The sequence below is a fragment of the Alligator mississippiensis genome, chromosome 2 (genome assembly GCF_030867095.1).
Source record: "Alligator mississippiensis isolate rAllMis1 chromosome 2, rAllMis1, whole genome shotgun sequence".
Lineage (NCBI taxonomy): Eukaryota > Metazoa > Chordata > Crocodylia > Alligatoridae > Alligator > Alligator mississippiensis.
Window position 1 is genome coordinate 261,559,193 of NC_081825.1, and position 25,214 is coordinate 261,584,406.

The following is a 25,214-nucleotide window of genomic DNA, read 5'->3' on the forward strand; positions in this document are numbered from 1 at the left end:
AGAGTTGGGGCCTCCCTCTTGACAGGTCAAGAGGGCTGACTTACCCTCCCAGGATGAGGGTAGCTGAAAATGGCTGCTTTTTGTCCCCAAGCTGATCTGATTCTTCCAGTCTGTGTAGCAAAAGGAAAGACTGCACCATCCTGCACAGTTCTCTGTGGTTTATTACAAATGGTTTCTGTGAACACAGACACATGCATACTACACAGCAGTGCCAGGCTGGACTCAGCATCTCCCCTGCAGAAATCCCCAAAGGATCATGGGTATTTCAACTCCTTCCTCCCCTCTGGGGAAGAACTTGGCTAAACTATGTTGGGCACAGTTGACAATAAATCCCCTCACTATTCCCAGGAGCTTAAGATGCCTCACCCTGCATGGGGATAGGCCCTGGCAGATATTAGAGTAGCAGTGCAGGGACAGACTCTTGACACTGGTCACAGTTAAAATGTTGCCTGCACAGATAAGACCAGCTGATAATGAAGAGGAATTTGATGAGATGTCCAGAAAGTGTCTAGGATGGCTCAGAGACCATCCTGCCTTGAGTATGGGGTTGAACTAGGTGAATTCTTATTCCTTCCAGTTCCATACCTCTATGATTTTATGTACAGGGCTGGAGGAGAAGCAGTTTGGGCATAAGACAGCAGGTGTTTGGCAGTGAAGGTCTAGAGGCAGCAGGCAGGTGATTTTGACATGTGGGTCCTTTGGGTTCAATTCCTCTTCTTATTTCGTGATACTGCTTCCACCTCCAGGTACTGTAGCCCAATCAACATACCCAAGATGGAGAAACCTGAGGCAGGGATAGAAGGTGAGCAGGTGCAGGGAACACTGTTCTTAGGACAAGAGCTTTACCCCTTCCTGCCTCATCATCTGAACTGTCCCAGCCCTGAGGAGGCTTGAGGAAGAGCTCTGGCTATACTTACTTGCTACCATCAGGGGAGCCATCACACCGATTGTCAGGGCTGCGGTGCAGTAAATGAACACTTCAGCGAGGAAGTGGGCCAGAACTACGAAGAAGCTGAAGAGGGTGATGTGATAGAGGCTGCCAGGGAACAGAGTGAGAGAATGGTTACTATGTAGCCCAGAGGACTGGTACAGGTGTTGCAGACAGGGACAGAAAGAGATGGGAGAACTAAAACAGTCAGCTAGTCTTCACAGTGCCACAATCCCCAAAGGATGTTGGAACCACATACCAGTCCTTTCCCAGACCCCTGTGCTTAAGGCTTTTTCCTCTCAAAATATTCCTTGAACTCTTAACACATGCCCAAATTGTTACAGCTGTTTGCACTAAGACTGTTCTGCTGTTGACAGCATGTTGCCCTCACCCCTGCTAATTACTACAATCCACCATGCTCATCTTAAACAGGCCAGAAAAGTAAGATACTGGAAATGTCTTTGATAATTTTGGTAACAAAGTGTTAAAGGCTTACCCTGGTTTATGTTAGGCCTAAATTGTAACCAGTTCCAGCTGAGAGGTTCTGGGATAAGCTAATATGGGGACAGAGTCAATTGTAATTCTTTCCTAGTTCAGATCCTCCTTAAAATACAGTTCTACCTGGCAAAGTAACTGGGTACAAATGGCCTCTTCTCACTCTGCACTGCCTTTCCTTTTCAGGTAGCAGGGTCAGAGGTGCCAGCACCTGTGATTGAACTAAGTCCCTACAGGTTTTTCTTCCTGGTATCCCTTAGGAACCAGCCCAGCCAAGAGAGAGATGAGACGCAACACAGGGTCATAATAAGAGTTCTGTTCATGTTCCAGTCTGTTGCACTAAACAGTCACAAGGTAATGATGCTGCACTGGTAACACAGAGGACAGCATTTGTCCTGAGGCCCCCTTGTTGCTGCTGATGTGCAAGAAGGAAAGAATCCAGCTAGATTCTCAGAGTGGAGGGAGGGGAGGGAAGGCATTTTTACTTGTAAATGTGATCCCACTGTGACACACTTGTGGGTAGGGTAGGGACCAACTTAACCTGCAGTATCTGCCATTGCTAGAAAATAATCCATCAGCTACAATTTCCTGTGAAATCGACTAAAAAACAACCCCAAACCAGCATATTATTCATATAATACTTTGTTTTAGAATCTCCAAATCCTTACTGAGCTACTTTGGCTGCAGGAATTGCCACATTATCTCTCTCGTGCTTGAGACTTACTGACTGCAGTGATGGCAAGGTGTCTCTGCCACTCAGTGGTGAGGGGTGGGGCCACCAAGAAACGCCCAGGAAAAATTGGCCCTTTGTGCCGCAAGCAAGCCACAAAAATGCCTTCATCTTGCCATAAGTTAAGTAGGTCTCTACCTATGGGGCCATACACAGCACCTTACAATTGCTTTTCAGAGAAGAATGGCACTTGATAAGGAAACTAGAGGTGTGTCTGGGAGTGCCGAGTTCTCTTTCCCTACCTCCTGCTCTTAAGAAGCCAGTAAGACTGTGCTCTGTGCATGGATGGTGCAGCTCAGGCACAGTGCTTTATTGGACTACAAAGAGGCAAGGTGTGGCAGCACACTTGGCTCTTGAGTGTTGCAGAGGGAGACAGATCCCAGGGGCCAGCCCAACTCTACATTACAGGAGATGCTCAGAGAGCAGTGGAAAGTGTGAAAGGTCCCAGCAACAAGCTGTTCACTGAGGTGCCTTCAAGGGAATGACTGTGAATAGGAAGGGGTGCAGGTGACAGAGGGCAGGCTTCAGTAAAGGAAAAATAGTCTTGAGCACCATCAGGCAGCTGAGCAGGGACTTGGAAGTAGAAGTGTACCGATACACCGGTTTGATATTGGATCAGCACCAACATAAAGAAAATTGACTATATTGGAAGTTGGCTTGATGCGACCAATAAATTTGGCTGATAAATGCCTGTGTTTGCACACAGCTGCAGCGCAGCACACAGGCAGTGAGGAGCACAGGCTGGCAGACTGGAGCACTGCATGCAGCTGGTAAGTCTTGTGGTAGAAGGGGAGGGGGGAGGGAAGGGGTGTGGGGGGCAGATCAATGCTCCCCACAGTGAGGGAGTGGGGCAGGGGTTGCCCAGCTGGGGCTGGCAGGGGACAGAGCCACCACTGCGCATACTTCGGGATCGCATTAAGGGGGACTTGTGCCTCTGGGTCTGTGTGGAGTGGGGTGGGCTGCATCTGCAGGCTGGGGCTAGGCTGGGTTCTTCCTGGCACGTGGGGGTGGCTAGGCTGCACTGTGCTCAGGGCAGGTGGTGGTGGCTCTGGGAAAGGGGCTGGGGGGGGGGGGGGGGGGGCTGCAGCCACCCCAAATTTTATCGTAACTCCCCCATAGCCACCTGCCCAGTGTCACCACCACCTGCCCAGAGCACAGCACCCCCTCATGCGCTGGGAAGAGCCCAGCCTAGCCCCAGCTGCAGGCCCCCCCCCCCAGATCCAGGGGGCACATAACTCCCCCTTGCCCCCCCTGGGGTGTGCACAGGAGCTGCTCCCTCTCCCTACATGTCCCAGACAAGCCGCGGCTCCATCCCATGCTCTGCCCTGCCCTGCCCCAGCTGGGCAGTGCCTACCCCAACCCCACTCCCTCCCTCACCATGGTGGGGGGGGGGGGGGCATTGATCTGCACCCCCCCCAGGCCCTTTCCATCACAACAGACTTACCAGCTACACAGCTGTATTGGAAACTGGATAGGTATCGGCCAAGATGCCTCCTTAAAAAATCAGATATTGGTATCAGCCTCCAAAAATCTCTATTGGTGCACCCCTACTTGGAAAACACAAGAGAGGAGGAGTATCTGTGGGCATGGGGGAGTGGTGACAACGTGAGGGGCTGTGGGAGCAACTGGTGCTCCATGAAAAGAGAAAAGACACTGATGAGGACAGCCTCTGGGGCCAAGTACAGACAGTCAAAAAGCCTGTGGCTGAATTGATTCAAGCTTCACAGATTAGATTGAACTGATATGCAAGTGAACAGACATTTACTTTCAATTCTGGAAATTCAGCTACTTGCCTGCAGCGGCCCGGGCCAGAAGCCAGGGGGTGCTAGAGCATACCCTGCTTGGCTGGAGCAGACAGCCCACCTACTCTGGGTGGGTGGGTGCAAAATGTCTTGGGATGCTGGAAGACTATGAGTTAACTTGAAATTGGAGGGGCTGGCCAATTCCTGTATCTCATCTGAGGTTTCTACATGGGATCTGCTGCCCTCTAGGGGCCACAACTAAGATTTCCTAGGGACTCAGGAAGGAAAAAATAAAAATCCTAGAAAACAGCTGCCTAGTTTGACCTTCCCACTCTACAGTAACTGTCACTTGCCCCTGACCTTGCCCCTGCTCCTGAAACCACAGACATAACCAGCTGGCCTGACACATCTTGCACAGACACACCAGAAAGCAAACCACCAGCTCTCATCCTCTATCCCAGAAAGCTACCCTTCCAGCATGCCCCATGAATTCAAATGGAAGCCACAGTCAAAAACTCCCTGAAGCAGAGCTGTCACCACATGTGACAGGGGCTGAGCCTGGCTGTTTAACAAATATACAACTGGTAGGCTGCTTCCTCAAGCCAGAGACAAGATACTGCTGCCCCCACCTCTGAGCAATCCAATGATTTACCCAAACATACAACCAAGGACATGCCCTCTTGAGACCCAGCCAGGTGCATCATTCTACAAGCCATGTGATCCTGAATAGAGCTGCCACTGGAAAAGAAACAACATGTCTCAGTCTGGTGGTGATGGGGCTAAGCACCCTGCAAGGAGAGCATCAGAAATCTTGTATGGCTTAACAGGCTGCATCAGATCCAATAATTACCTGCCTGATCTGAGACGTGTTCAAGTGAACAGTCTCTCCCCTCACTTTTTAAAAGGAGAGGCAATTAAACACCCTGCCTATACATCCTGACTTCCTCTTTGATGCTTTAAGGAATGCCTTTAACCCAGGGGCAGCCAATTATTTTGGGCAGAGGGCCTCTTACTGAGTTTTGGCAAGCCATTGAGGCCCGCATGATAGGCAGCCAGGGGCAGATAAATATTAAATTTTCTAAATTTTTTAGGGGCCCCGTGGGCCGGACAGAATGGCCTGGTGGGCTGCATCCAGCCCCAGGCCGCATTTTGCCCACCCCTGCTTTAACCCCAAGAGCTGTCCAGTAAAGTGCTCAACTCCCTGCCTTTACTCAAGCTGCTCCACAAGAGGACAGTTAGGAGCTGTTATGGAATGGTAAGAGTGCAATGTAGGCAACAAGGGACACCCCCTCCTCTGATGTTTCCCTTGCATACGTCTTGTTGCGGATGTCTACGGCACAGGCACAACGAATCACTGATGCAAGCAGGGTCCAGATGCCAAAGGTCCGAGCCTGAAGCCCATTCACTGTGCAAAGAAGAAAAGGGAATGGATAAAGAACAAGTATTTTCCTTCCCAGGAATCAGCCTCTCCCCAGGTTGGGCCAAGCAACGCACAAGATCTCCTAGCTAGTGTCCTCACATTCAAAGCATGCAGGAGGAAGCAACGAGCTCAGAGATGATGAAAAGGCTGTTGAGTGGGTGTTTCCGGAGCTGCTATGAATCCAAGCCCCCCTCCTCTGCCAGCTAGAGACATCAAGGAGGGAAACGGGCAGAGGTGGCTTGAATGCCAAGAGGATCACCAAGGTAACAGTGCGCTGCTGCCCAGCAACACTGCTTGGCGACAGCAGCGGCCACCTTTGCAGGCCGGGCGAGTTGTACCTACTGCCCCCCCACCCAGGTGCAGGCAGTGGTCAGCAGGCCACAGAGGGGTCTGTGAGAGAAGGAATGGGGTGGGGCTGGCGCTCTCTGCAGAGGCACAGGAGGACACGAGCCAGCGGCTCCTAGAAGGACGAGCGTGGGGCTGGAGTGCCTGGGAGCCCGTGGGAGAGGCAGGCCCAGCCCCGGAGGAGAAGGGGCACCCGGGGCTGCTCACCCAGGCTGGGCGCGTCCGTGTACAGCTTCTCGGACAGAAAGCCGTGGTCACGGAAGCTCTGCAGCGTGTTCCCCAGCGCCACGATGGACACCATCACCAGCCAGCTGCGCAGCACGTTCAGAAAGCGGCTCATCCCTGTGCCCGCGGCCGCCTGCTCGGGGACACGGCAGAGGTCGAAGCTCAGCGCCACTTGGAGCCTGTTCTCCTCTTCGCCCCGCACGCCGGAGCTGCCCAGGGCTGCGGCGGGCAGGGAGACCACGCGGGGCCGCCCAGCAGCTCCAGGCCAGGGCAGCGCCGGCTAATGCCGCGCTGAGCCCGTGAGGCCAGGCCCTGGCGGCGCGGCGCGGCACGGCACGGCACGGCCCAGCCCGCCCGCTGCCCTCGCACCTGCTCCGGGCCCCACCGCACCTGCCACTCTTTGCTCCTCGCCCCCCGGGCCCCTGCTTCTTGATTGGCTCCTGCCCCTTTTCTGATTGGCTTCGCGGGCTCGCCTCAACTCACACGCCAGCGCCCTGTCCCAATCAAATGCAGCAACGCAAGGGGCCCCACCCCTCACGCTCGGTGACGTCAGGGGCGGTGTCCTCCCCTCCCCTCCCCTCCCTGTGCTCCGGCCGTGTCTCGCCGCCATCTTGGAAGAGGCGGAAGCGCCAGTTTCGCGCGCGCGCTCAGCAGAGGGCGTGGAACAGCACTGTTTCCGCCTGCGCGGCAGGAGCCAATGAGGGCGTCGCGCTCGCGTCTGCGCAGTAGCTGGTGGAGGGAAAGGGGGGGAGCGGTTGCCTGTTGGTTGTTGTAGTAACTGGGGAAGCGCTGGCCGGAGTCGCGTCCTCCGAGACCGCCCCGCCGCGCGCGGGGACATGAGGCAGCAGGTGTGGGCCCGCGGGGCGGGGGCGGCCCACTCGCGCGCGCGCCCCCCCCGGCTCCGCCCCGCTTACCTAGCTCCGTGCCCGCAGGTGGCCGCCGGGGGCAGCGCGCCGACGGGGGCCGCATGAGCGCGGCCGCAGGAGATGCCCGCGGGGATGGCGCGCGACCTGGAAGAGACCGGCTCGTCCTCGTCCTCCTCCAAGGAGGAGGAGGCGGCGGCGGCGGCGGCGGCGCCGGAGTAAGTAGCTCCGGGCTCCCGCAGCAGATCCTGGGCGGGGTCCCTCTCTCCCGGAGCGGGAGGGTCTCGGAGCCCGGCCCGCCCTGTGTTCCCTCCCTCTCGCGCTTCTGCCCGGGTTCAGGCTCGCTGCACGCTCCCCGTGTCCCCCCGCTGCCAGTCCTGCTCAGTGGCACTTGCTCGGGTCCTTACCTGCCCCCCCGGCTGCGCTCTCCCGTCCTCCGCCCATGTCTGGATGACCGGGATGGGGGCGGGGAGCAGCGATGCTTCTGCTCAGCTCCAGTACCTCCTCAGCCCCTTTGCCTCAGCGGTCTCCTTTCCGAGGTGCTGCTCCTGTTTCTGCACTGACAGTGGGTTTGTTTCCTCTGCTCAGGCCACGCTCTAGCTCCTCATGTCTGTGACCTCCAGAGTCTCAAGGAGACACAGCCCCCACAAGCAGACCCAGCAAAGACTCCCTTGGAGTTGCTTGTTCTCATATGTGCCAGTCTAGGACTAGAAGGGCCCAGGGCTGCCCCCTTTAGCCTGGCTGTGTCTGGGCACATTGCACCTTGCAACCAAAGGTCATTCTGGACATGAGTGACAGTTGCCAGAAGGATTGTATGAGTCCTGCTGGCCTTGCTGCAAATCCCTCAGGGCAGGCTTAACCCAAAGCCCCTTCCTGCTGCCTCGGCTCATTTCCCACTTACATAAGGTCCTAGTCTGTGTTTTAGGCACTGGAATCACTTGGGGTTTGGTGTGGCTGCACCAGCCGCGTGGCCTTAGGTGACTAGTTGAACTATACCTGAGGCCAGGACTTTAGGAGTGTGCTGGGAGGATTGTGGGGGCAGTAGGGACTGCTGTGGAGTGGATTTGGTGCAGGGGCAAAGGGAAGGATAGCTTTTCTTTAGCAACAGGAGCTATTTCCTTGCATCTTCAGTAGTTACATGTGGGAAAAAATGCTCTCCCATAGCGTGCCCCAAGGGGAAGATTTTCCTTATTAGCCCTGGTCCCAGGAATGTGCCCTATACAAGTACTTTCTTGTCTACTCCTGCCCAGACATGCAAAGGTGGAGTCTTCACAGGTGCCTCTCTGTAAGTTGTTGTACTAGGTGTAGAAAAGCATATTACTAGAATACATTTTTAAGTGTTTATTGCAGGTATTTATTGCAGCATCAACCCATCTTTGGCCATAGTCTGCCACGAAACCCATGACTCCCCTTCACCTGATCAAAGGTGACAAAAGATTAAGAAGCGGGGATGGAAGGAGGTGCAGGCTGTAGGGTCAAAACATCTGGGCGAGAGCACTGAGCAACTTCCAGAGGTGTCTGTGCCACTTCTGCACCAAGTGTGGGAGAACTGCTGCAAAGTCATTCCTGGTCAGTGTGGGCCAAGCCCCAGGAATTAGACACTGTAGCCAGTTTAGTGTGGTTTTCAGAGGTTCTGGGAGCACATTTAGGCTTTCTCTCTTAGGCATGCTATTGGTACAAGTTCAGGTATGTATGAAACTGGCTACACAGCCTCAGTTCTGGGCTGTTGGCCGGGGTTGGGGAGGGCAGAGAACTGCATTGAAGCTGCTAAATTCTTTCATGTTGGTTGAATGGAACGAGGAGGTTTGCTATCTATTTGGTCTGGATTTGAAGTGGCAATTTGAGTTGAGAAGCCTCATTCCCATCCCATTTTGCTGAACTTGAAGGACTTAAAGGAACTGAAGGTAAATGTTTCCAGTACCTATTAGGTGAGGCTCCTGAGCAAATGGTAGTGCTTGTGCTAGAGCACTAATACGAACTTGAAATATACTCTTCCCCCAACCTAATGAATTACAGCCTGGTACAGCAGCCTAGAGAACTCCAGCCAGCATCTGCTGCAACCTTGTCAGCTTAAACTCTTGGTTCTAGCCTTGTATGCTGGAGCTGTTAGTAAGAGAAAAAACCAGGGAACATTTCTTTAGCAAAATTCTGGAGAAGCTTCAGGAAAGAACTCTGCTTGCTCATCCTCTGTGTACATCTGTCTCTTTCTTTTGATTGACCCATGTAGATTTAGAGAAGTTCCCCCCTGCTTTGGTTTTTGCTTTTGTCATTCTCCTCATGCTTCCATTTCTCTGAGCAGTAAGTAATAAAAACTCTGAGCTTTGCTTGCTTAAAGCAACAGGTTTGTTGTCTGTGGTCTCAAAGTTTTAAGCAGTGGATTCTAATAGGGATGTGTGAAATTTCACCAAGTGTTTCGTTTTGATGCGTTTTGAGCTCGAAACAGCAAAATCAAAATGAAACAAAAAGCTTTGAAATGAAATGAGGGGACTTGAAACATTTTGAAACTTTCAAAACATTTTGAGTTTTGAAGCAGCCTGGTGGTGGGAGGCAGGGGAGAGCCAGGGATGTGCTCTGAGTGGCTCTGCAGCACCATAGAGCTCAGCCCGATGGAGAGTGCAGTCCTGGCTTTCCCTCCCTGCCTTTCGCCGCTGGGCTGAGTTCTGTAGGGCTGGCGGAGCTGGTCAGAGCACAGCCCTGGCTATCCCTGCCTCTTGCCACCAGGTTGCGCTCCAAGTGGCTCCGCAGCCCCATGGAGCTCAGCTGGGTGATGGGATGCGGAGCGCAGCCCTGGCTCTGCCCACCTTCCGCCATGGGGTTGAGCTCCAATGGGGCCGTGGAGCCCCACGGAACTCAGCCTGGCAGCGGGAGGTGGAGTGCAGCCCTGGCTCTCCCCACCTCCTGCAGCCGGGCTGCGCTTCGAGTGGCTCTGCAGCCCCATGGAGCTCAGCCCGGTGGTGGGAGCTGAAGTACAGCCCTGGCTCTCCCCACATCCTGGTTGCGCTCCAAGCAGCTCCACAATCCCATGGAGCTTAGCCCAATGATGGGAGGTGGGAGAGTTTTATGAGGTTTAGAAAGCTTCCAATTAGGGTACCCTTGAGTTTCTCTATGCACGTGCATTTTGTGCGAATACACTTATATGCTATGACTTTATCTATAAAAGAAACTTGCTTTGTGTGAGAGAAATTCAATTGTATGTGAAGGAGCATGCAACGTGGCTATGCAGTGATGTGAGTGAAGCATTGTGGGAGGGTACGTGAGGCAGGTATGCAACGCCATCATGCACTTGCCTGTCTCGCATCGTCCATTGTTCCATGCAGTACTATGCTACTTGCACTCATATTGTGGTGCATCTATTTGCTGTTATTATTGAATTTGGTGAAATGTCATCTAAGTGACCTTCTAGTGTATCTCCTAACCCCCCTCCTGAGTTAGCCATGAAGCGAAAAAGGAGGCTGTTACATATGCCTTTTAACTGCATGTAATATTGGATTTGCTTTATGCAAGGTTTTTTTGGACTGCAACCCTTGCATAAAGAGAGACCTGAGTGTATTCATCTTTTGCTTTTTTTCCCCCTTGCTAAGCTGAAAGTCAAGAGTATTTTTTTTGTGCAGAAACTAAAAGAAAATCCTAAACATTCCTTAAATGCCCCGAGAGCAGAAGCGGGACTCTGACATGCAGCTGAAATGAAGAGTGTATAGTGTGCACACAAACTGTGTAGAGCTGGATTAAGTTGAATAGATTGGAGCCATTCTTTTTAACAGACTCATGTTCAAAGTGTGCAGTGCTTTGATCTAGATGCATCATTGCATTCTGGGACCTGCAGCTGCCACAGGTTCTGGGCTGCATGTTGTTTTGGAATATACCTATTGTATAGGTTGATGTGTGGTTTTTATTTTTGTTTTTTGTGGTTTTTTGTGGTTAGATTCTGAACCTGCACTGCCTGCTTGAAGGCTGCCACACTTACTTCAGAGTCCAAGGGTTAAACCATATTCCAGTGCACTGATATATAATCCTTAAACTGGGGAGTGGCACTGTGTTTTCTGGGGGTTGCTTAGGGTGAGAGTGTGTTTCCTGGGACTAGGACTATATATTCTCCTGTCCTTAATCTTGAATGATCTCAGGATGTGAAAGTTGTTAACACCTGTAGCATTGAAACTTCAGGGGTCCTCTCAAGAGTCATGCTGTTTGCTTGACCATTTAAATCAATACAGATCAGATGGAATCCCCAGTTGAATGGTCTGCTTAGTACAAAGGGAAGATGATTTTGAAGGTACCATACATAGCTGAGTACTTTTAAAATAGCCCACAGGTACATCCAACCTGAAGTCTAATATGCAAGCCTAGAATTGAATAGCTTGATGTGAGGAGGTAGCTGGGATATTTCTGGAGTGTGTAACCCACTGTGTGCGCATGAAGCTTGACTTCTTTTTTGTGTTAATCATCTCTTGCTATTACAGGGAACACCCATGCATCATGTGGACTGGTGGCTGCAGGCGGATCCCCATCTTAGTGTTTCATGCAGAAGCTATTCTGACCAATGAGAGCTACCTCCGTCTGATTGGAGGTGGGTCTGATCACCACCCTATGCTTACTCAATGCCTGCTGCTGGGAGCAGTGGGGCATTCTTCAGGCAAAAGGTTTCCTCCTCTCTGACAGCAAAAAGAAGCACTACTGAAAGGGATACTTTGGTATTGTTGGTAGAACTTTTTTTGTGCACTCTAGCATTGGAGCCATGCACCTTGTTTGTGTTGTGGAGCACAACTGTTCTTATCTTTAGGAAGAGACCTCCTCTGTTTTGGATCAGAACCAGCAGCCTGTAATCTCTTCATTGGGCTGTGTTCATGTTAAATTGAGGCAGAAATTTTGTAGCCAACAAATTAAAACCAAATATACATCCAATCTAGTTTTCTTGGTTCCCATGAGAAATTATGCTACTGGCCTTAGAAACAATGACAGTAGCAAACCCTGTACTAAACCTTATCTGTGCATCTCCATCACCAAAACTGCAAGCAGGGAAGTAAAGAAAAAAAAAGACATATCTTTTGCAGAACTAGGGTCAAGAAACTGAAGTGTTCTAGCTTCAGGGAGAGCAAAGAAATTGTGATGAAGGGCAAAGTCTTTGTAAATGGCTCTGGAATATAAGATTTAGAACCCCTTGTGTTTCTAATGCCAGGGCTCAATCTGGATGTGCTGATGTGATAAAAACAGTCTGCTTGGCTTCTTTCCACAAGATGCTGACACTTCTGTCTCTCTGCCCTCCTGTAGATAATCTGTGCCTCATTTGCAATGTCCCAGGCTAGAAAGGAGTGCCTTGTGGCTTTCCTGCCTAGGGAGTGGAGAAGCTAACCTGTGGTGGGTAGCTTTTGTACCTTTTAACTTGAATCATAAATAAATGTCCATACTGATAGAGTCTGAGGGCAACCCCATCATAGGATAAGACTTAACAGCAGAGCTGTAGCCTGTCCCATGAAAATTGAATGTGGATAAGATGTTTGGGATCTGACTGATTTTTCTGAAGGTTGTTGTTGAGAAATTTGTCAAGTCCTAGATTTAAAAAAATGTAAATCGAGGATACCTAACTCACCTGGCCCCATGGGCTGGATCTGGAGTGTGGGCCTGGGCCTGCGGGGCTGGAATTCAGCTGTGGTGTTAATTGCTGTGGCAGAGCCACAGTGGTCTCTGCTCCTCCTGCTGTCAAATCTCTGGTTATGCAGGCAGTCTCACAGGCCAGGTTATCTGACTCTATGGTTCAGATGTGGCCTGCAGGGCTCCTCATAGATCTGGAAATTTGGTGGTAGGACAAGGGTTGGTAGTGTTAATTGCTAATTAACAGTTAACACTGCTGCTATTTACCACACTGCGAAATTTCTAAATCTGAGGAGGGGGCCACAGGGGCTGGATGACATGGCTTCCTGGGTTAGACCTGGCTCATAGACCCTATCTTGGTCACCCCTGTTCTAAATGTTATGGGGGTGTATGTGGGGGGTGGTGGTGGGTGGGTTTGTGGGGGGGCTGTGGGTATGTGAAGGGGGAGGTGTGGGGAGGTGTGGGTATGTGTTTATTGTGGAATGTGTATGTGGGGGTCCCCCCTACAAATTCTCTTCCCCCCCATTGCAGCTGGTGGAGCCCCCCATTGGTGTGTGGTCCCGGTGAGCCCCAGGACTGCATGTGGCCAGGCTGCTGGCTCTATCACATGGGGCTCACATTCCTGAGCCATACGCTGCTGGGGGAACCCCTGCATGATGAAGCCAGCAGTGCAGATCGTGGGGTTTGGCTGGGATGGCAGGGACAGAGCTGTTCCAGCACCGTAGTATGGAGCTCCGGGCTGTTCCCAATGAGCTGTGTGTGGCAGTGAGTGGGTTGCGCCTATGGCTCCATCGTGCAGGGCTGCCCCCAGAGGCATGTGGCTCAGGCGGAGAGCCCAGGAACTGCATGTGAGCCCCATGTAATGAAGCCAGGCAAACCCTGTGCCCCTGCTGGCCTGGGCTCTGTTCCTGCTGTCCTGCCCTGGGTCTTTGTTCGTCCTGGGGCACCGCCATGGGCCCTGCACTCTTGCCCAACTTCCGTTTCACTCTCGCCCCTACCCATCTGCTGCTGCCTCCACCACTTCCCCACCTGTCTGCTGCTGCTGCTGCCCATCCCCTGCCACTTCCCTACCTTCTCCCCTCCCATCCCCTTTCCCCTGCTACTGCCATTTTCCCCCACCCTACCTGTGGGGCTGGGGTTAGGGCCATCCTACAGGTGAGGGTGGAAGCACAGCATGCTTTGCCCCTGCAGGAATGAGCAGGGCTCAGCCCCGTGCAAGCATAGAGGGGCAGCCAAGGACCAGGCCAGATACAGTGAGCTGGATGAAATTGCCTGGCGGGCTGGATGTGGCCCATGAGTTGGATTTTGTCCACACTTGATCTAGATGATGATCAGGGAGGAAGTGTAGCTGTTTAATGCTAGAGGTCATTCCACACTTATTCCTCCTGGAGCAGGGATTCGCCTGTGCTCTTTCCATTTACTCAAGCTATCTGTGATCCAGATGCAGTCACTAACTCCCTGTCTCTTGTCTTCACAGAGCGCTATCGCTTGTCTTACAAAATTGTGCGAACAGATAGCCGCCTGGTGCGCAGCATTCTGACTGCCCATGGATTCCATGAGGTTTGTGCAGCAGATCTTGGGAAGATAGCGAGCCGCTGAGTTTAGGCACCTGCTGGAGAGATTGAAGTTCTGAGCTTCTAACCACTGCAGGGTTACAGCCAAGAAAATAAGTCACGATTCTGGGCCTGCAAATCCTTTAACCTTCTGGCAGTCAAACAGAGAATACTTTGTTTCAGGTGTCTTACAAGAATGCCCATTATCCCTTTGCGCAGCCAGCCTTTGCAGAGTCATTAACTAGCAATAGGGAAATAGATTTTCTTATTGTACCTCCCTTAGCACAGATAGCTGGCAGGGGCATTGGCTTGGTTCCTTATAATGCTTAGACCCTCTAGCTCCCTATTTTGTTTCACAAGAGCATCCTGCCTGCGGTCAATAACACTTCAGCCAAATATCTGTGAATGTTTTAATTCTCTGAGCTGTGTTTTTAAACAAATGGGAACCCATTTCCAAGGATTCTTGGGTCTCCAGAATGCAGTACAGATGGATTTAGACTGCCAAAGTAAACTACTCTACCTACTAGCTAAATTTGAGGGTGAAGTGTGGCAGTTGCTTCATAGTTCCCATTGACCCTGTTCAACAGTGTCAAGCTTGATAATGGCATAAGAAATAGGTAGAAGAGAGTTCTGTAAGGTAGTGATTGCTTTAGTCCTTTGACTTGGAAGGTATAGCGCTTAATCCCTTACAGCAGTGATTCTCAAACTTTTTTTTGCGGACCACTTGAAAATTGCTGAGAGTCTTGGCAGACCACTTAATAAATTGTTTTTGTTGTTCTACAAATCAAAGCACACAACTCGTATTTTAATATCAGTAGTCTTACCTTACAAGTACAGACATTCTTGATTGTTCTGCAACCTTTCTGCGGACCACCTGAATGGAACTCACGGACCACAGTTTGAGAACCTCTGCCTTACAGTGATGGGTATGTCTCACCAGTTTCTTGGCTGTCCCATCCTCAGGTGCACCCTAGTAGCAGTGATTATAATCTCATGTGGACAGGATCCCACTTGAAGCCCTATCTGCTGCGCACCCTCACAGATATTCAGAAAGTCAATCACTTCCCCAGGTAAGAGCAACAGGTGATGCTTTTCTGAAATCTTCATCAGTGTCTGAAGGGGTCTGGGAAAATGTAGTGTCTGGAAAGAATCTGGGGTAGGCAGCACTTGAAAGTCCCAGAGCATCCCTGAGTTATGCATGGTCTCTGTTACAGATATTTTTATAGGGCAGTAGCAGCCATTTTTGTGCCACAAATTAGCCTGTACCCTCCCCGAGTGCTGCTCTGATTCCCTTCCTCTGTCAGATCTGTTGCTTTGCTTTCTGCTCACTATTCTGTGCTTCCTGCCTGGTCTCGTGTTCTATTCCTTCTGCTTCTGCCCTATCTACTGCTGTGCTGCCTGTCTCCTCCCTGATCTGCTGCATGCCACACACCAAGGCCGCCTGTGGCACTTGTGCTACAGGTTGCTCACCGCTGTTTTAGAGGAAGGGAGGGCAGCATGTGGGTTTACTGTTTTTTTTTCTTAACCCAACCTGGATTTTTAAATTTTATTTATTGAGGCATAAATGAAGAGGTGGTGGGTTCTTTATAACCTTTGCTAGGTTGCCTTTGTTGTTAACTTGATCACATAGCTCACTGTGCTCCTGTCTTCTGGACATATGATAAGATTAGCAGGGAGTACTGCAAATGAGGACTGTGGTGTTATCAGCAAAGCATTAGGGAAATCTTGGAATGAAATAGCAGGTGGTTGTGTAGGTCAGGATTGAGGTTGCTCTGCCAGAACTGTGACACTGGTAGAAGTGATTGAGGAGTCTTCCATGGAGAAAGAGTTAGTTGCTTGTCTTATTGTGACTTCAGATCATATGAACTAACCCGGAAGGACAGATTATACAAGAATGTCAGTCGTATGCAGCAGACCCATGGGTTCAAGACATTCCACATCTTGCCTCAGACCTTCATCCTGCCAGCAGAGTATCAGGAGTTCTGCAGTAAGTGACTGGCGAACAGTGCCCTGGCTCCTGAGAAACAGTTAGGGAATAAGTGCATATGAAGAGAATACCCCTTGGTGTGCTAAGCCAGGGGAAAAACACAGCCTTTCTTATAAGAAATAAAATTATAGAGAAGGGAGAAATTGGCAGCCTGTCTTTAAATTTTTCTTTTTTTCTTGACCAGATTCCTACTCAAAAGACAGAGGTCCCTGGATAGTGAAACCTGTGGCCTCTTCCAGGGGACGTGGTGTTTATCTCATCAATAATGTAAGTGCTCAGCAGAAAATCAAACCCACTCCCTCACTTGCATTTGACATTGTCAACCTTGCCCACTGTCACTGGGGCAAGGTGTACAGTAAAGTCTCACTGCAGGTGGCACTACAGTGGATTTCACCATTAAGTATATGCTAAGTATTGGCATTCTTCAGCAGCTGTCAGCTTCTCCCATTATACATTGCTCACCTCATTTCCCTGCATGTCACAGTTGTCTTGCAGCACATACTGTTTCAAGTCAGATGCAAAAGTAACCAACAGATGGTCACTGAGTCAGCCTAGGCAGCTGTGCAGCTGCATCCTGGGCTACCCTAATGGCTGCAAGCTAGCCTGAGGAACAATTCCAGAGTTTTATGAGTGGGAATCCTAGATGGCATTTTTGATGTGGAGATCTGTACAAGATAATATTTATTGCCTTGCCTCTGTTTGCCCTGAGTTTGTTCTTTTTTCTGGCAACTTGGCCTTTGACAGGCCCAATTAGTCACATAAACTTTAAGCAAACTGAAATTGTCCATGGCAGGGGAGCCACTTGTTCTGTGTGTTGGACACAGGACTTTGCTGATATATAGTGCAAATGCTGCTATATCTCTCTTGGAGTATAATGGAGCTAATGGTGAGTTTGGTGTTCTGTTTGTGGCAGTTTCCTTTCCCCTCATGAGCTCTGCAGGTACTCAGGTTCTCATAGGTAACAAATGAGTCTGGTTTGGAGCCAGAAGCAGAGAAGGAATTCCAAACTTCAGGGACCAGTGGGACAGAAGTTCTTGGCATGCTACAAAACTGGCTGATGAGTCATGTTATTTTCACTGTTATACCCCTTCAGCAGCCCCTGTACTAAAGGGGCCAGGCTGCCTCATCTGTTCTGTATCTGGATCCTTTCCCATACAATAAAGGGGATGGCTAGCCAAGTTCATGAAGTAACTGTTTCCAGAGCTGCACTCTGCTTTCTCTTTGCTTGAAAGAGAGGGAAGTTCAGGCATGTGTTGGGCAGGTGGCCATGACCTAGGGAAAAGGACACTTCTGGGACCTATCTCCCTCTTTATGCATCTATTCCAGCAGTATGTCAGCTCCTTTGGCCTTTAATTCCACTTCCCTGAAACGTGATCCCCATGCAGGGAGTGTCTTATTATCTCATCATGGAAAGTGTTTAAAAATCCTCACAAACTGTTTCTCTGATTCTGAATAAAATAGGCTGCCATATTTACATACTACACCAAGAAAGCCAGAAATCTTTCAATGACTGTAGTTAGTTCAGGCTGGTCCTGCTAACACAGCTGGTAACATGGATGCCTACTTAAAGTAGATGATGGACCAGAAGGTGATTTCTTTAGAAACAGGAGAGGGGAAACCATTTTACCAAACAGAAATTGTTTGAACTGGTTAGGTGGAGAAAAAGGGATTTGCAAACAGTAAAGAGTAAAAGTTGTCTGAAGAGGTCCTTCATGTGAACTGTGCGTTCTCACTCCATAGTTGGTGACCTATACCCAGGGTTGACTGGTGCCTCTTGAGTCTGGTGGGGACACAATTTGTGGGCAAGCCCGGGGGTGGGCCAAAAACCCCATATCCACTCCTATACTTCTGTGCTGCGGCTTAGTGCCCCCCACCCTCCAACACACTGCCAGTCCATGTGGCAAAAAAAACTGCCCCACTTTTGGGGGCCAGTTTCAAGGGGGCATGTGCCCCCCCTACCAGTCACCTGTGCCTATACCTGTGCCACTAGAGAGCTTATCTTCATTGTCCAGGTGCTGTAGTCTCAATGTACATTTGTCTTGGCTGCAGCTTCTTCCTTTGAGTGCTTTTGGTGGCACAGCAACCTGCATTGCTGCTGGAAGCTGAGATGGGGGTGGGGGTTCAGTTCTTCAGGCCTGTTGCCAATCAGGTGATTAAAGCAGAGCTTCACAATCTGGGGGTTGCAACTTCAACTGAAACTGTGGCCTCTAGGAGTGAGATTGAGCCCTGCATAAACCTAATTCCTCAGCCTTCAGCTATGTATGCAGTTAACAGGGGATGGAGGCTTGTTCTGCAGCTGCTCCTCCGTAGTTATTTCCATATCTGCTTTTCACTTGCTGTAAATGAAAGCTAACCAATAGTAGCATACCTCTGTTTCACTTACAGGAAAGTTACCATAGGGTAGCTCTCACTGTTGGGTAAAAGCAAGCACAAATATAATTAATATGGAGCAGCCAAGTTGCAGTAAACTTGTCATCATAGTTTCATAGTTGATAGGGTCGGAAGCGACGTGGGCAGATCATCAAGTCCGACCCCCTGCCATGGGCGGGAAAGAATGCTGGGGTCAAACAACCCTAGCTAGGTGTCTATCTAGCTTCCTTTTAAAGACCCCCAGGGTAGGAGCGAGCACCACTTCCTTTGGAAGTTGGTTCCAGATCCTAGCTGCCCTGACTGCGAAGTAGTGCCTCCTGATACCTAGCCTGAATCTACTCTCAGTCAACTTATGACCATTATTCCTTGTTACTCCCAGTAGTGCTCGGGGGAACAGGGACTCTCCCATTGCCTGCTGGTCTCCCTTGGCCAGTTTATAGACGGCCACCAGATTCCCTCTCAGCCTTCTCTTGTGGAGGCTGAACAGGTTCAAGTCCCGTAGCCTGTCCTTGTAGGCCTGCCCTGCTGCCCCCTGATCATGCAAGTGGCCCTCCTCTGGACCTTCTCAATGCTGGCCACATCCCTCCTGAAGTGCGGCGCCCATAACTGGATGCAGTACTCCAACTGCGGCCTAGAGGGGGAGGATCACCTCCTTGAACCTGCTTGTGTTGTATCTGTGGATGCATGATAAGGTGTGGTTAGCCTTCCTGACTGCGTCCCCACATTGGCGCCCCATGTTCATCTTGGAATCAGTAGCAACTCCAAGATCCTTTTCTGCCTCTGTGCTGATATGAAGAGAGTTCCCCAGCCTGTAGGTATGCTGCTGATTCTTCTCCCCAGGTGCAGTACCTTGCACTTGTCAGTGTTGAAACCCATACTGTTCTCATCTGCCCACCCCTGTAACCTGTCTAGATCTAGTTGTAGCCTGTCCCCCTCTTCTAGCGTGCCCACTTCTCCCCACATCTTAGTGTCATCTGTAAATTTGAACAAGGTGCTTTTCACCCCCTCGTCCAAGTTGCTGGTGAAGATGTTGAATAGTGTGGGCCCGAGGACCAAGCTCTGGGGAAACCCACTGCCCACATCCCTCCAGGTCGAAAATGACCCATCCACCACCACTCTCTGGGCGTGGCCCTCCAGCCAATTTGTGACCCATCTGACTGTAGACACCACAGTCGCCTAATTTTTTAATGAGAATGGGGTGAGAGACCATGTCGAAGGCCTTCCTAAAGTCCAGAAAGACTATGTCCACCGCGACACCTGCGTCCAAGGATTTTGTGACCTGGTTGTAGAAGGCAACCAGGTTGGTCTGACAGGACCTGCCTCTAATGAACCCATGTTGATTGCCCCTAAGCATAATCTCCCCTGCTGGTCCCTCACAGATCTGCTCCTGGATAATTTTCTCCAAGAGCTTTCCCAGGACTGAGGTAAGACTAACGGGCCTATAGTTTCCTGGGTCCTCCTTCCTCCCTTTTTTGAAAATGGGGACCACATTCGCCCTTTTCCAGTCCTCTGGCACTTTGCCAGAGCATCACGAGTACTTGTAAAGCCGTGCCAGGGGTCCCACAGTGACCTCTGGCAATTCCCTCAGCACTCTGGGGTGGAGATCATCAGGACCTGCTGATTCAAACACATCTAGTCCCACCAGAAGTTCCCTGACTAAATCCTCACTGACCCTGGGCCTGGCTGCGTCTCCCCTGGGTCTGTCTGGAATCCTGCTGTGGGGGATGTTCTGGTCCCTACTCAGAAAAATGGAGGCAAAAAATTTGTTAAAGAGGTTAGCTTTGTTGTCTGGTGCGACCACCAGATTTCCAAGCATGTCCTGCAGAGGCCCCTTATTACCCGGTACCTTTTTTTTATCCCCTGCGTATTTAAAAAAAGGGCTTGTTGTTATCTTTGATCTGGGTTGCTAGTCCCAGTTCTGTCTCCACCTTAGCCTTCCTAGCAGCCCCCCTACAATCTCGAGCAATGCAGGTATCATCCTTCGATTGGTGTATGCCTCCTTTTTCTCTTTGAGATGTTCTCGGTTGCTTTTGGTGAGCCATGGGGGCTTTTGAGCATTCTTGTCTCCTTTGATCCGCATTGGGATTGTCACCCTTTGGATTTGAAAGATCGTCTCCTTAAGGAACGACCACTCTTCTTCCAACTCCCCTCCGCTCCGGGACCTCAGTGCCTCCCCGACTAGTCTCCTTACCTCATTGAAATCTGCCCTCCTGAAGTCCAGGGCTGCTGCCTTGCTGCAGCCCTTTGACACCCTGCGTTGGATTGTGCATTCCAGTAGGCGATGATCACTATTGCCCAGGTGGTCCAGAACCTGCAGTCCCTTCACCAAGTTGTCACCTGTGGCCAGGACCAGATCCAACAAGGCATTTCCCCTGATGGGACTATGTACCTCCTGGGTTAGATGGAGGTCCTGTAACTTGGCTAGGAACCTATGTGATTGATCAGACCTGACTGACTGCTCTTCCCAACAGATGTCTGGATAGTTTAGGTCACCCATGATGACCACATCCCTTGACTTAACTGCCTCCGCGAGCTGACCTGAGGATTCCCAGTCCAGCTCTTCCCCCTGGTTGGGTGGTCTGTAGTAGACCCCCACCGTTAAGTCCCTCAGACCCCCTTGTATTCTGACCCAAAGCACTTCAGTTTGCCCTTCCTCTGACCCAGTGCTGTTTGCTGAGGATATGTATTGCTCTTTGATGTAGAGCGCCACACCCCCACCTTTCCTCCCTGTTCTATCCCTCCTGTACAGCCTATAGCCCTTGATGTTTACCACCCAGTCATGTGTTGGATCCCACCAAGTTTCAGTGAGCCCCACTATGTCTGGGTTTGTGTTAGCTAGCAGGAGGGCAAGTTCCTCCTGCTTGTTTCCCATACTATGAGCATTAGTGTGGAGGCATTTAAGGCCTCCTGAGGGTATGTGCACCACCCCCCTAATCCCAGGACTATCTGGACCCCTTTCTCTTACCTGGGTACTTCTTGTGCTCATCACCTGTCTTGGCTGGGCTGTTCTTGTTTTGTTTGTCCATTAATTGCAGGCACACAAATGGCAATAATGGGGTGTATGCGTGGTTCCACACAATTATCCCCATTAAGTCTGAGTTAATTCACCTAAGCACTATGCAGCTGGCTAGTTTCTTCCAAGTCTAGCTGCCAGGGCACAGAATACTTTTGGAAGGGAAAGGCTGGAAGAAAGTGGTTATTTTGGTACCAATGCTTCTTGGTAAAGTCAACCCTGTAGACAAGGTTTCCTTACTGTTGGATTCTCTTATCTTGTTCTGTAGCCGAACCAGATTTCCCTGGAAGAAAATATCCTGGTCTCCCGTTACATCAATAACCCTTTGCTCATAGATGGTGAGTGTTCTTAGGAATTGACAGCTTTCCTTTCTGTGGTTCTTAGCTACTTATGGCTTACGTGAATTACTTTTTTGGGAGTAGCCCCCTCCTCTTCAGTGTTCCAGCACCCACAAAATAGGGGTTGGGGAATCCCTTAACCTGGCAGCTTCCTGTTGGGGAAGCATCAGTTTCTGCTGATTTGGGATATCTGGAAGACTATTTTAAAGTTGTTCTTAGTCTGCTGCTTCCCCTCAGCTAAATGTATTGTGTGGAGACTTTTGGGAAGTATTTATAGTGACTTATTCTGTCAATTATCTTTCAGATTTCAAATTTGATGTGCGTCTGTATGTTCTGGTGACATCCTATGATCCACTTGTCATCTACCTCTATGAGGAAGGACTGGCCAGGTAGGAGGCACACCTTCTCCTTCAGGATGCCTGAACCTAAAAACTTAATGCTCAAAAGACGTCTTTAGTTTGCCTATGCCCTGTTTCCTTGAGAGGCCCAAAGAAAGGGGAGGGAGGGAGGTGCTATATTAGGAACTCTGTAGTTTCAGCCATGGCTATTTAGTGATGTTGACTGGTCGTGCTGAAATTCCATTTGAGTAATAATGAAAAAGGAAGTGATTGAATTTAGGTGGCTTGGTTGTGGAAAAGAGGAAGACCTTGGTAATAAAGTACTCTTGTGAGTGAGTGTCTGTACAAATTCCATTCTTCATCTGTCTGGCAGGATGTAGCAGGCAGCTGAGCCTCTGGCCCCGCAGCTGCCACAGTGTATTTTCCGAATAATGGATTTTTTTTCCTGTGGGTACTGTCCTCTGTGGCTGTGCCTGTTCCCTTGGTGCCCTTGTCCCTCCTCCCCAAAGGCATAAAAGGTGGAGTTGGGTTCAGTCACTTCTGTTCCTTCTTACTACTATAGCTGTGAGAGAGAACTCTTACAGTGTCTGCTTCTCTTGTGTACAGTTCACTTTAGACTTTAGTATTAAGTATAAAGAGAAGCTTGAGAGAGTCCAGAGGAGAGCTACATGCATGACTGAGGTCAAGAGAACAGGCCTTATGAGGAGAGCATGAGAGTCATGGGATTCTTCTGCCTGGAGAGGCAAAGGCTCAGGGGTGACTTGGTGACAGCCTGCAGGGGAAGACAAGATCTAATAGTCAAAAACTGCTGGAAGACCATTTTAGACTGGACATAAGGAAAAACTTCTTTACTGTCTGAGTCTCCAGAGTCTGGTATAAACTCCCCCCAGAAGTAGTGCAAGCACCTACTCTGGATACCTTTTAAGAAACGCTTGGATGCTTATCTAACTGGGGTTATCTGACCCCAGCTGACTTCCTGCCCTTGGGCAGGGGGCTGGACCAGATGATCTTACAAGGTCCCTCCCTGCCCTAATGTCTATGAAATTAGTGCAAGAATACAGGGTTTGTTATATATAAAACAAATTCTTATTTTGGTTTTAAGGTAGAAATAAAACTTAATTGACCTAAGATCTCCCTAAGCAGGAGTATTAGGACCGTGACAAAGGCCAAATCACCAGAATTAAACTTGTCCATCATGGGACTTTGCTGTACTGATTATTTGTGGACTCTATTGGTATCAGATGTATTGGGGAAAGGGCACATTCTGGCAAGTTCCATATGTCATTCCTTCTTTACTGAGGGTGGTGAGGTTGAAGCTTTTTGTGTTGTAGAAGTGAGTGCAGGCCACCTTTGATTCTGGGAGAAATTCAGTGACCCTTCGTCCTTGTCATTCCGTACCCTGGTGAACTGTGCCACTGGTCCAAACTCTTTGGTTGCTTCTTAGAATGCATCCTGTTTGGTACTATGTCAGTGTTAACATCTGGTGAAAGTAGGAGTTAGCATTATTCCAGAGATCATGCCAGACACAGATGGCTTTTATTGGCACCTAAGATGCTTTCGAGTTGTCATGATTCATCTTGGGATCTGTTAGCGAAGGGACACAAGTAAAAGGCAACTCTCTCTAGTATCTTGGTACCAAAATCAAAAGCAGCTCAGGTGGTATGGTCTAAGAGCAAGCCTTGTGTTACTTTCAGTACTGCATATTATCATTGATTGGATAACAAGGTACTTTGTGTCATTGTCTCTGTACTTATCGTTGATGATGACAGTCCCCATTATATTGGTGCAGACTAACTCTTCTTTACACTTGGGCATAGGTATAGGCCTTTTTCACATTGGAGCAATATACTGAGTTGAGCAGACTGCCATTGGCTCTGTTACTTGTTGCCATGTGAGAGAGGGAGGATATGGGCAAACAGTAGAGCTATTGCAAGTGAGAAGCGGGGCAGGTACTTGCCATGGAGTAGCTGAGGCTTGGTGGTTTTGTCTGCCCACTCTGGCTCTGCTAGAAGTGAAAGCTAAACTGGGGTAGGCTAGTCCTAAATGAAACTGGGTTCACTTGTTCTAGCTTAGCTTTCACTTATTGCAAAGCTGGAGTGTGCATACAAGCAGCTACCACGCCTCAACTGCCCCATGGCAAGTACCTGCCTTGCCATGCACCCCTTTTAACTTGCTGCAGTTCAGTTGTCCTTACAATAAAGCAGATTTGGCCAGATACAGGCCCCCAAGTAATTTGCATGAACCCACAAACCTGAGGTGATGGCAGTAATTTGGCAGCAGGATATTTCAACAGTATGGTGGGGGAGAAGCAGCAGTCAGGTCAGAAGCTGCAGCTTGCCTTTAAACTGAGCTCTGTTAATCTGGCCTGCTGCTCCTAAAAGGTTATTGATCCCTGCTGTAAAAAGTCATTGCATCAGGTGGTTTTGTAGAGCCTTTATGTCTGGTCAGGAAAACATTCTTTGCAAGCACCCCCTTCCTTAGAGAGTGCTTGCTTCCTTCTTATCTCCAAACATTATTTGGAGATTCTTCCCCTACCCATTCTGTTTCCTTGTTGCGTGGCTCCACTGGCTGCAACTTGCAGGTGGCCCACAGCACTGACCACCATTCCCTTCTGGCTGTTCCAGCAACAGTGAGCAGAGACTGTAGTGAGGAAGAGAAGTTCTTCACTTGGACAGTAGCAGCTGGCTGGAGTGGTGGGGAGAGCTGATAGCTGTATGATTAGCAGAATGCAGATTGGATTGAATGGCTGGGGAATTGGCATACCCTCAGTAAAAGGTGGGCTGGATCCAATCCGTTTATGGGCCATAGGTTGTTGACCCCTGAATGAAGGGAGTTACGATGACATCAAGCTGTTATAGGGGGTACCCATCCTGGTATCTCCTGATGTGCCCTCATGCGTCACAAAGTTGATGATGCCATCAGTGGCCAAACTGTATTTCCTTTGGTGGTTCATCCTAATACATAAGCCAGCATTTTTTATTGTACCCAGAGCTGAAGAGGAAAATTCAGTTTTCTTGGATGTCTCTGCAGTAACTGTGGGTAAATAACAGTTAAGAGGAGGAGTCTGGAGAAGAATGACCTTCTTCTGAGCAAAAGTGTAAAACCTCTGTTCAATAGGGGTGTACCAATAGAGATTTTGGGGGCCAATACCGATAGCCCATTTTTTAAGGAGTCATATCGGCTGATACCAATCCGATTTCTGATACAGTTGCCTGCAGCTGGTAAGTCTGTTGTGGTGGATGGGGAGGGAGGAGTGAAGGGGGTGGGGGGTGCAGATCAAT

The 25,214-nt window shown here is 49.9% G+C and overlaps 2 protein-coding genes across 10 annotated transcripts in view; one reads left to right on the forward strand and one right to left on the reverse strand.

The window, feature by feature from the left end:
* Positions 1-143: 143 nt before the first annotated feature.
* Positions 144-6,881, reverse strand: ERG28 (ergosterol biosynthesis 28 homolog). 4 transcript variants are annotated; one of them, XM_059723100.1, is made up of 5 exons: positions 6,800-6,881; positions 5,868-6,018; positions 5,210-5,300; positions 918-1,036; positions 144-784 (listed from the first exon to the last, which is right to left on the reverse strand). In XM_059723100.1, the coding sequence occupies exons 2-5, from the start codon at positions 5,998-6,000 to the stop codon at positions 705-707; spliced, it is 423 nt and encodes a 140-aa protein (XP_059579083.1). In that variant the 5' UTR covers positions 6,001-6,018; positions 6,800-6,881; the 3' UTR covers positions 144-704. The 4 variants fall into 4 exon arrangements, 3 of the variants coding, with proteins under 3 accessions (XP_059579083.1, XP_006268430.1, XP_059579084.1); XR_002094026.2 differs by lacking the exon at positions 6,800-6,881 and adding an exon at positions 4,558-4,633 and having other exon boundaries at positions 694-784; positions 5,868-6,248; XM_006268368.4 differs by lacking the exon at positions 6,800-6,881 and having other exon boundaries at positions 5,868-6,236.
* TTLL5 (tubulin tyrosine ligase like 5) overlaps positions 6,872-25,214 on the forward strand; it is a 178,291-nt gene continuing 159,948 nt past the window's right edge. For 5 of the 6 annotated variants that reach the window (XM_019499231.2, XM_019499232.2, XM_019499233.2 and 2 more), the window contains exons 1-8: positions 6,872-6,966; positions 11,206-11,312; positions 13,812-13,894; positions 14,851-14,957; positions 15,744-15,874; positions 16,059-16,141; positions 21,526-21,595; positions 21,900-21,984. In XM_019499231.2, the coding sequence (XP_019354776.1) occupies positions 6,872-6,966; positions 11,206-11,312; positions 13,812-13,894; positions 14,851-14,957; positions 15,744-15,874; positions 16,059-16,141; positions 21,526-21,595; positions 21,900-21,984 (761 nt within the window). Of the gene's footprint in view, positions 6,967-11,205; positions 11,313-12,013; positions 12,101-13,811; positions 13,895-14,850; positions 14,958-15,743; positions 15,875-16,058; positions 16,142-21,525; positions 21,596-21,899; positions 21,985-25,214 lie in introns of those variants that run through there. The other variant, XM_014611334.3, reaches the window with a different exon arrangement.

Coding starts and splice junctions, on each gene's coding strand:
- ERG28 (XM_059723100.1), bottom strand. CDS start 6,000: ATGAGCCGCTTTCTGAACGTGCTGCGCAGCTGGCTGGTGATGGTGTCC. Junction 5,301..5,867: donor CACGGACGCGCCCAGCCTGG/GTGAGCAGCCCC, acceptor TTCTTTGCACAG/TGAATGGGCTTCAGGCTCGG. Junction 1,037..5,209: donor GTAGACATCCGCAACAAGAC/GTATGCAAGGGA, acceptor GTTCCCTGGCAG/CCTCTATCACATCACCCTCT.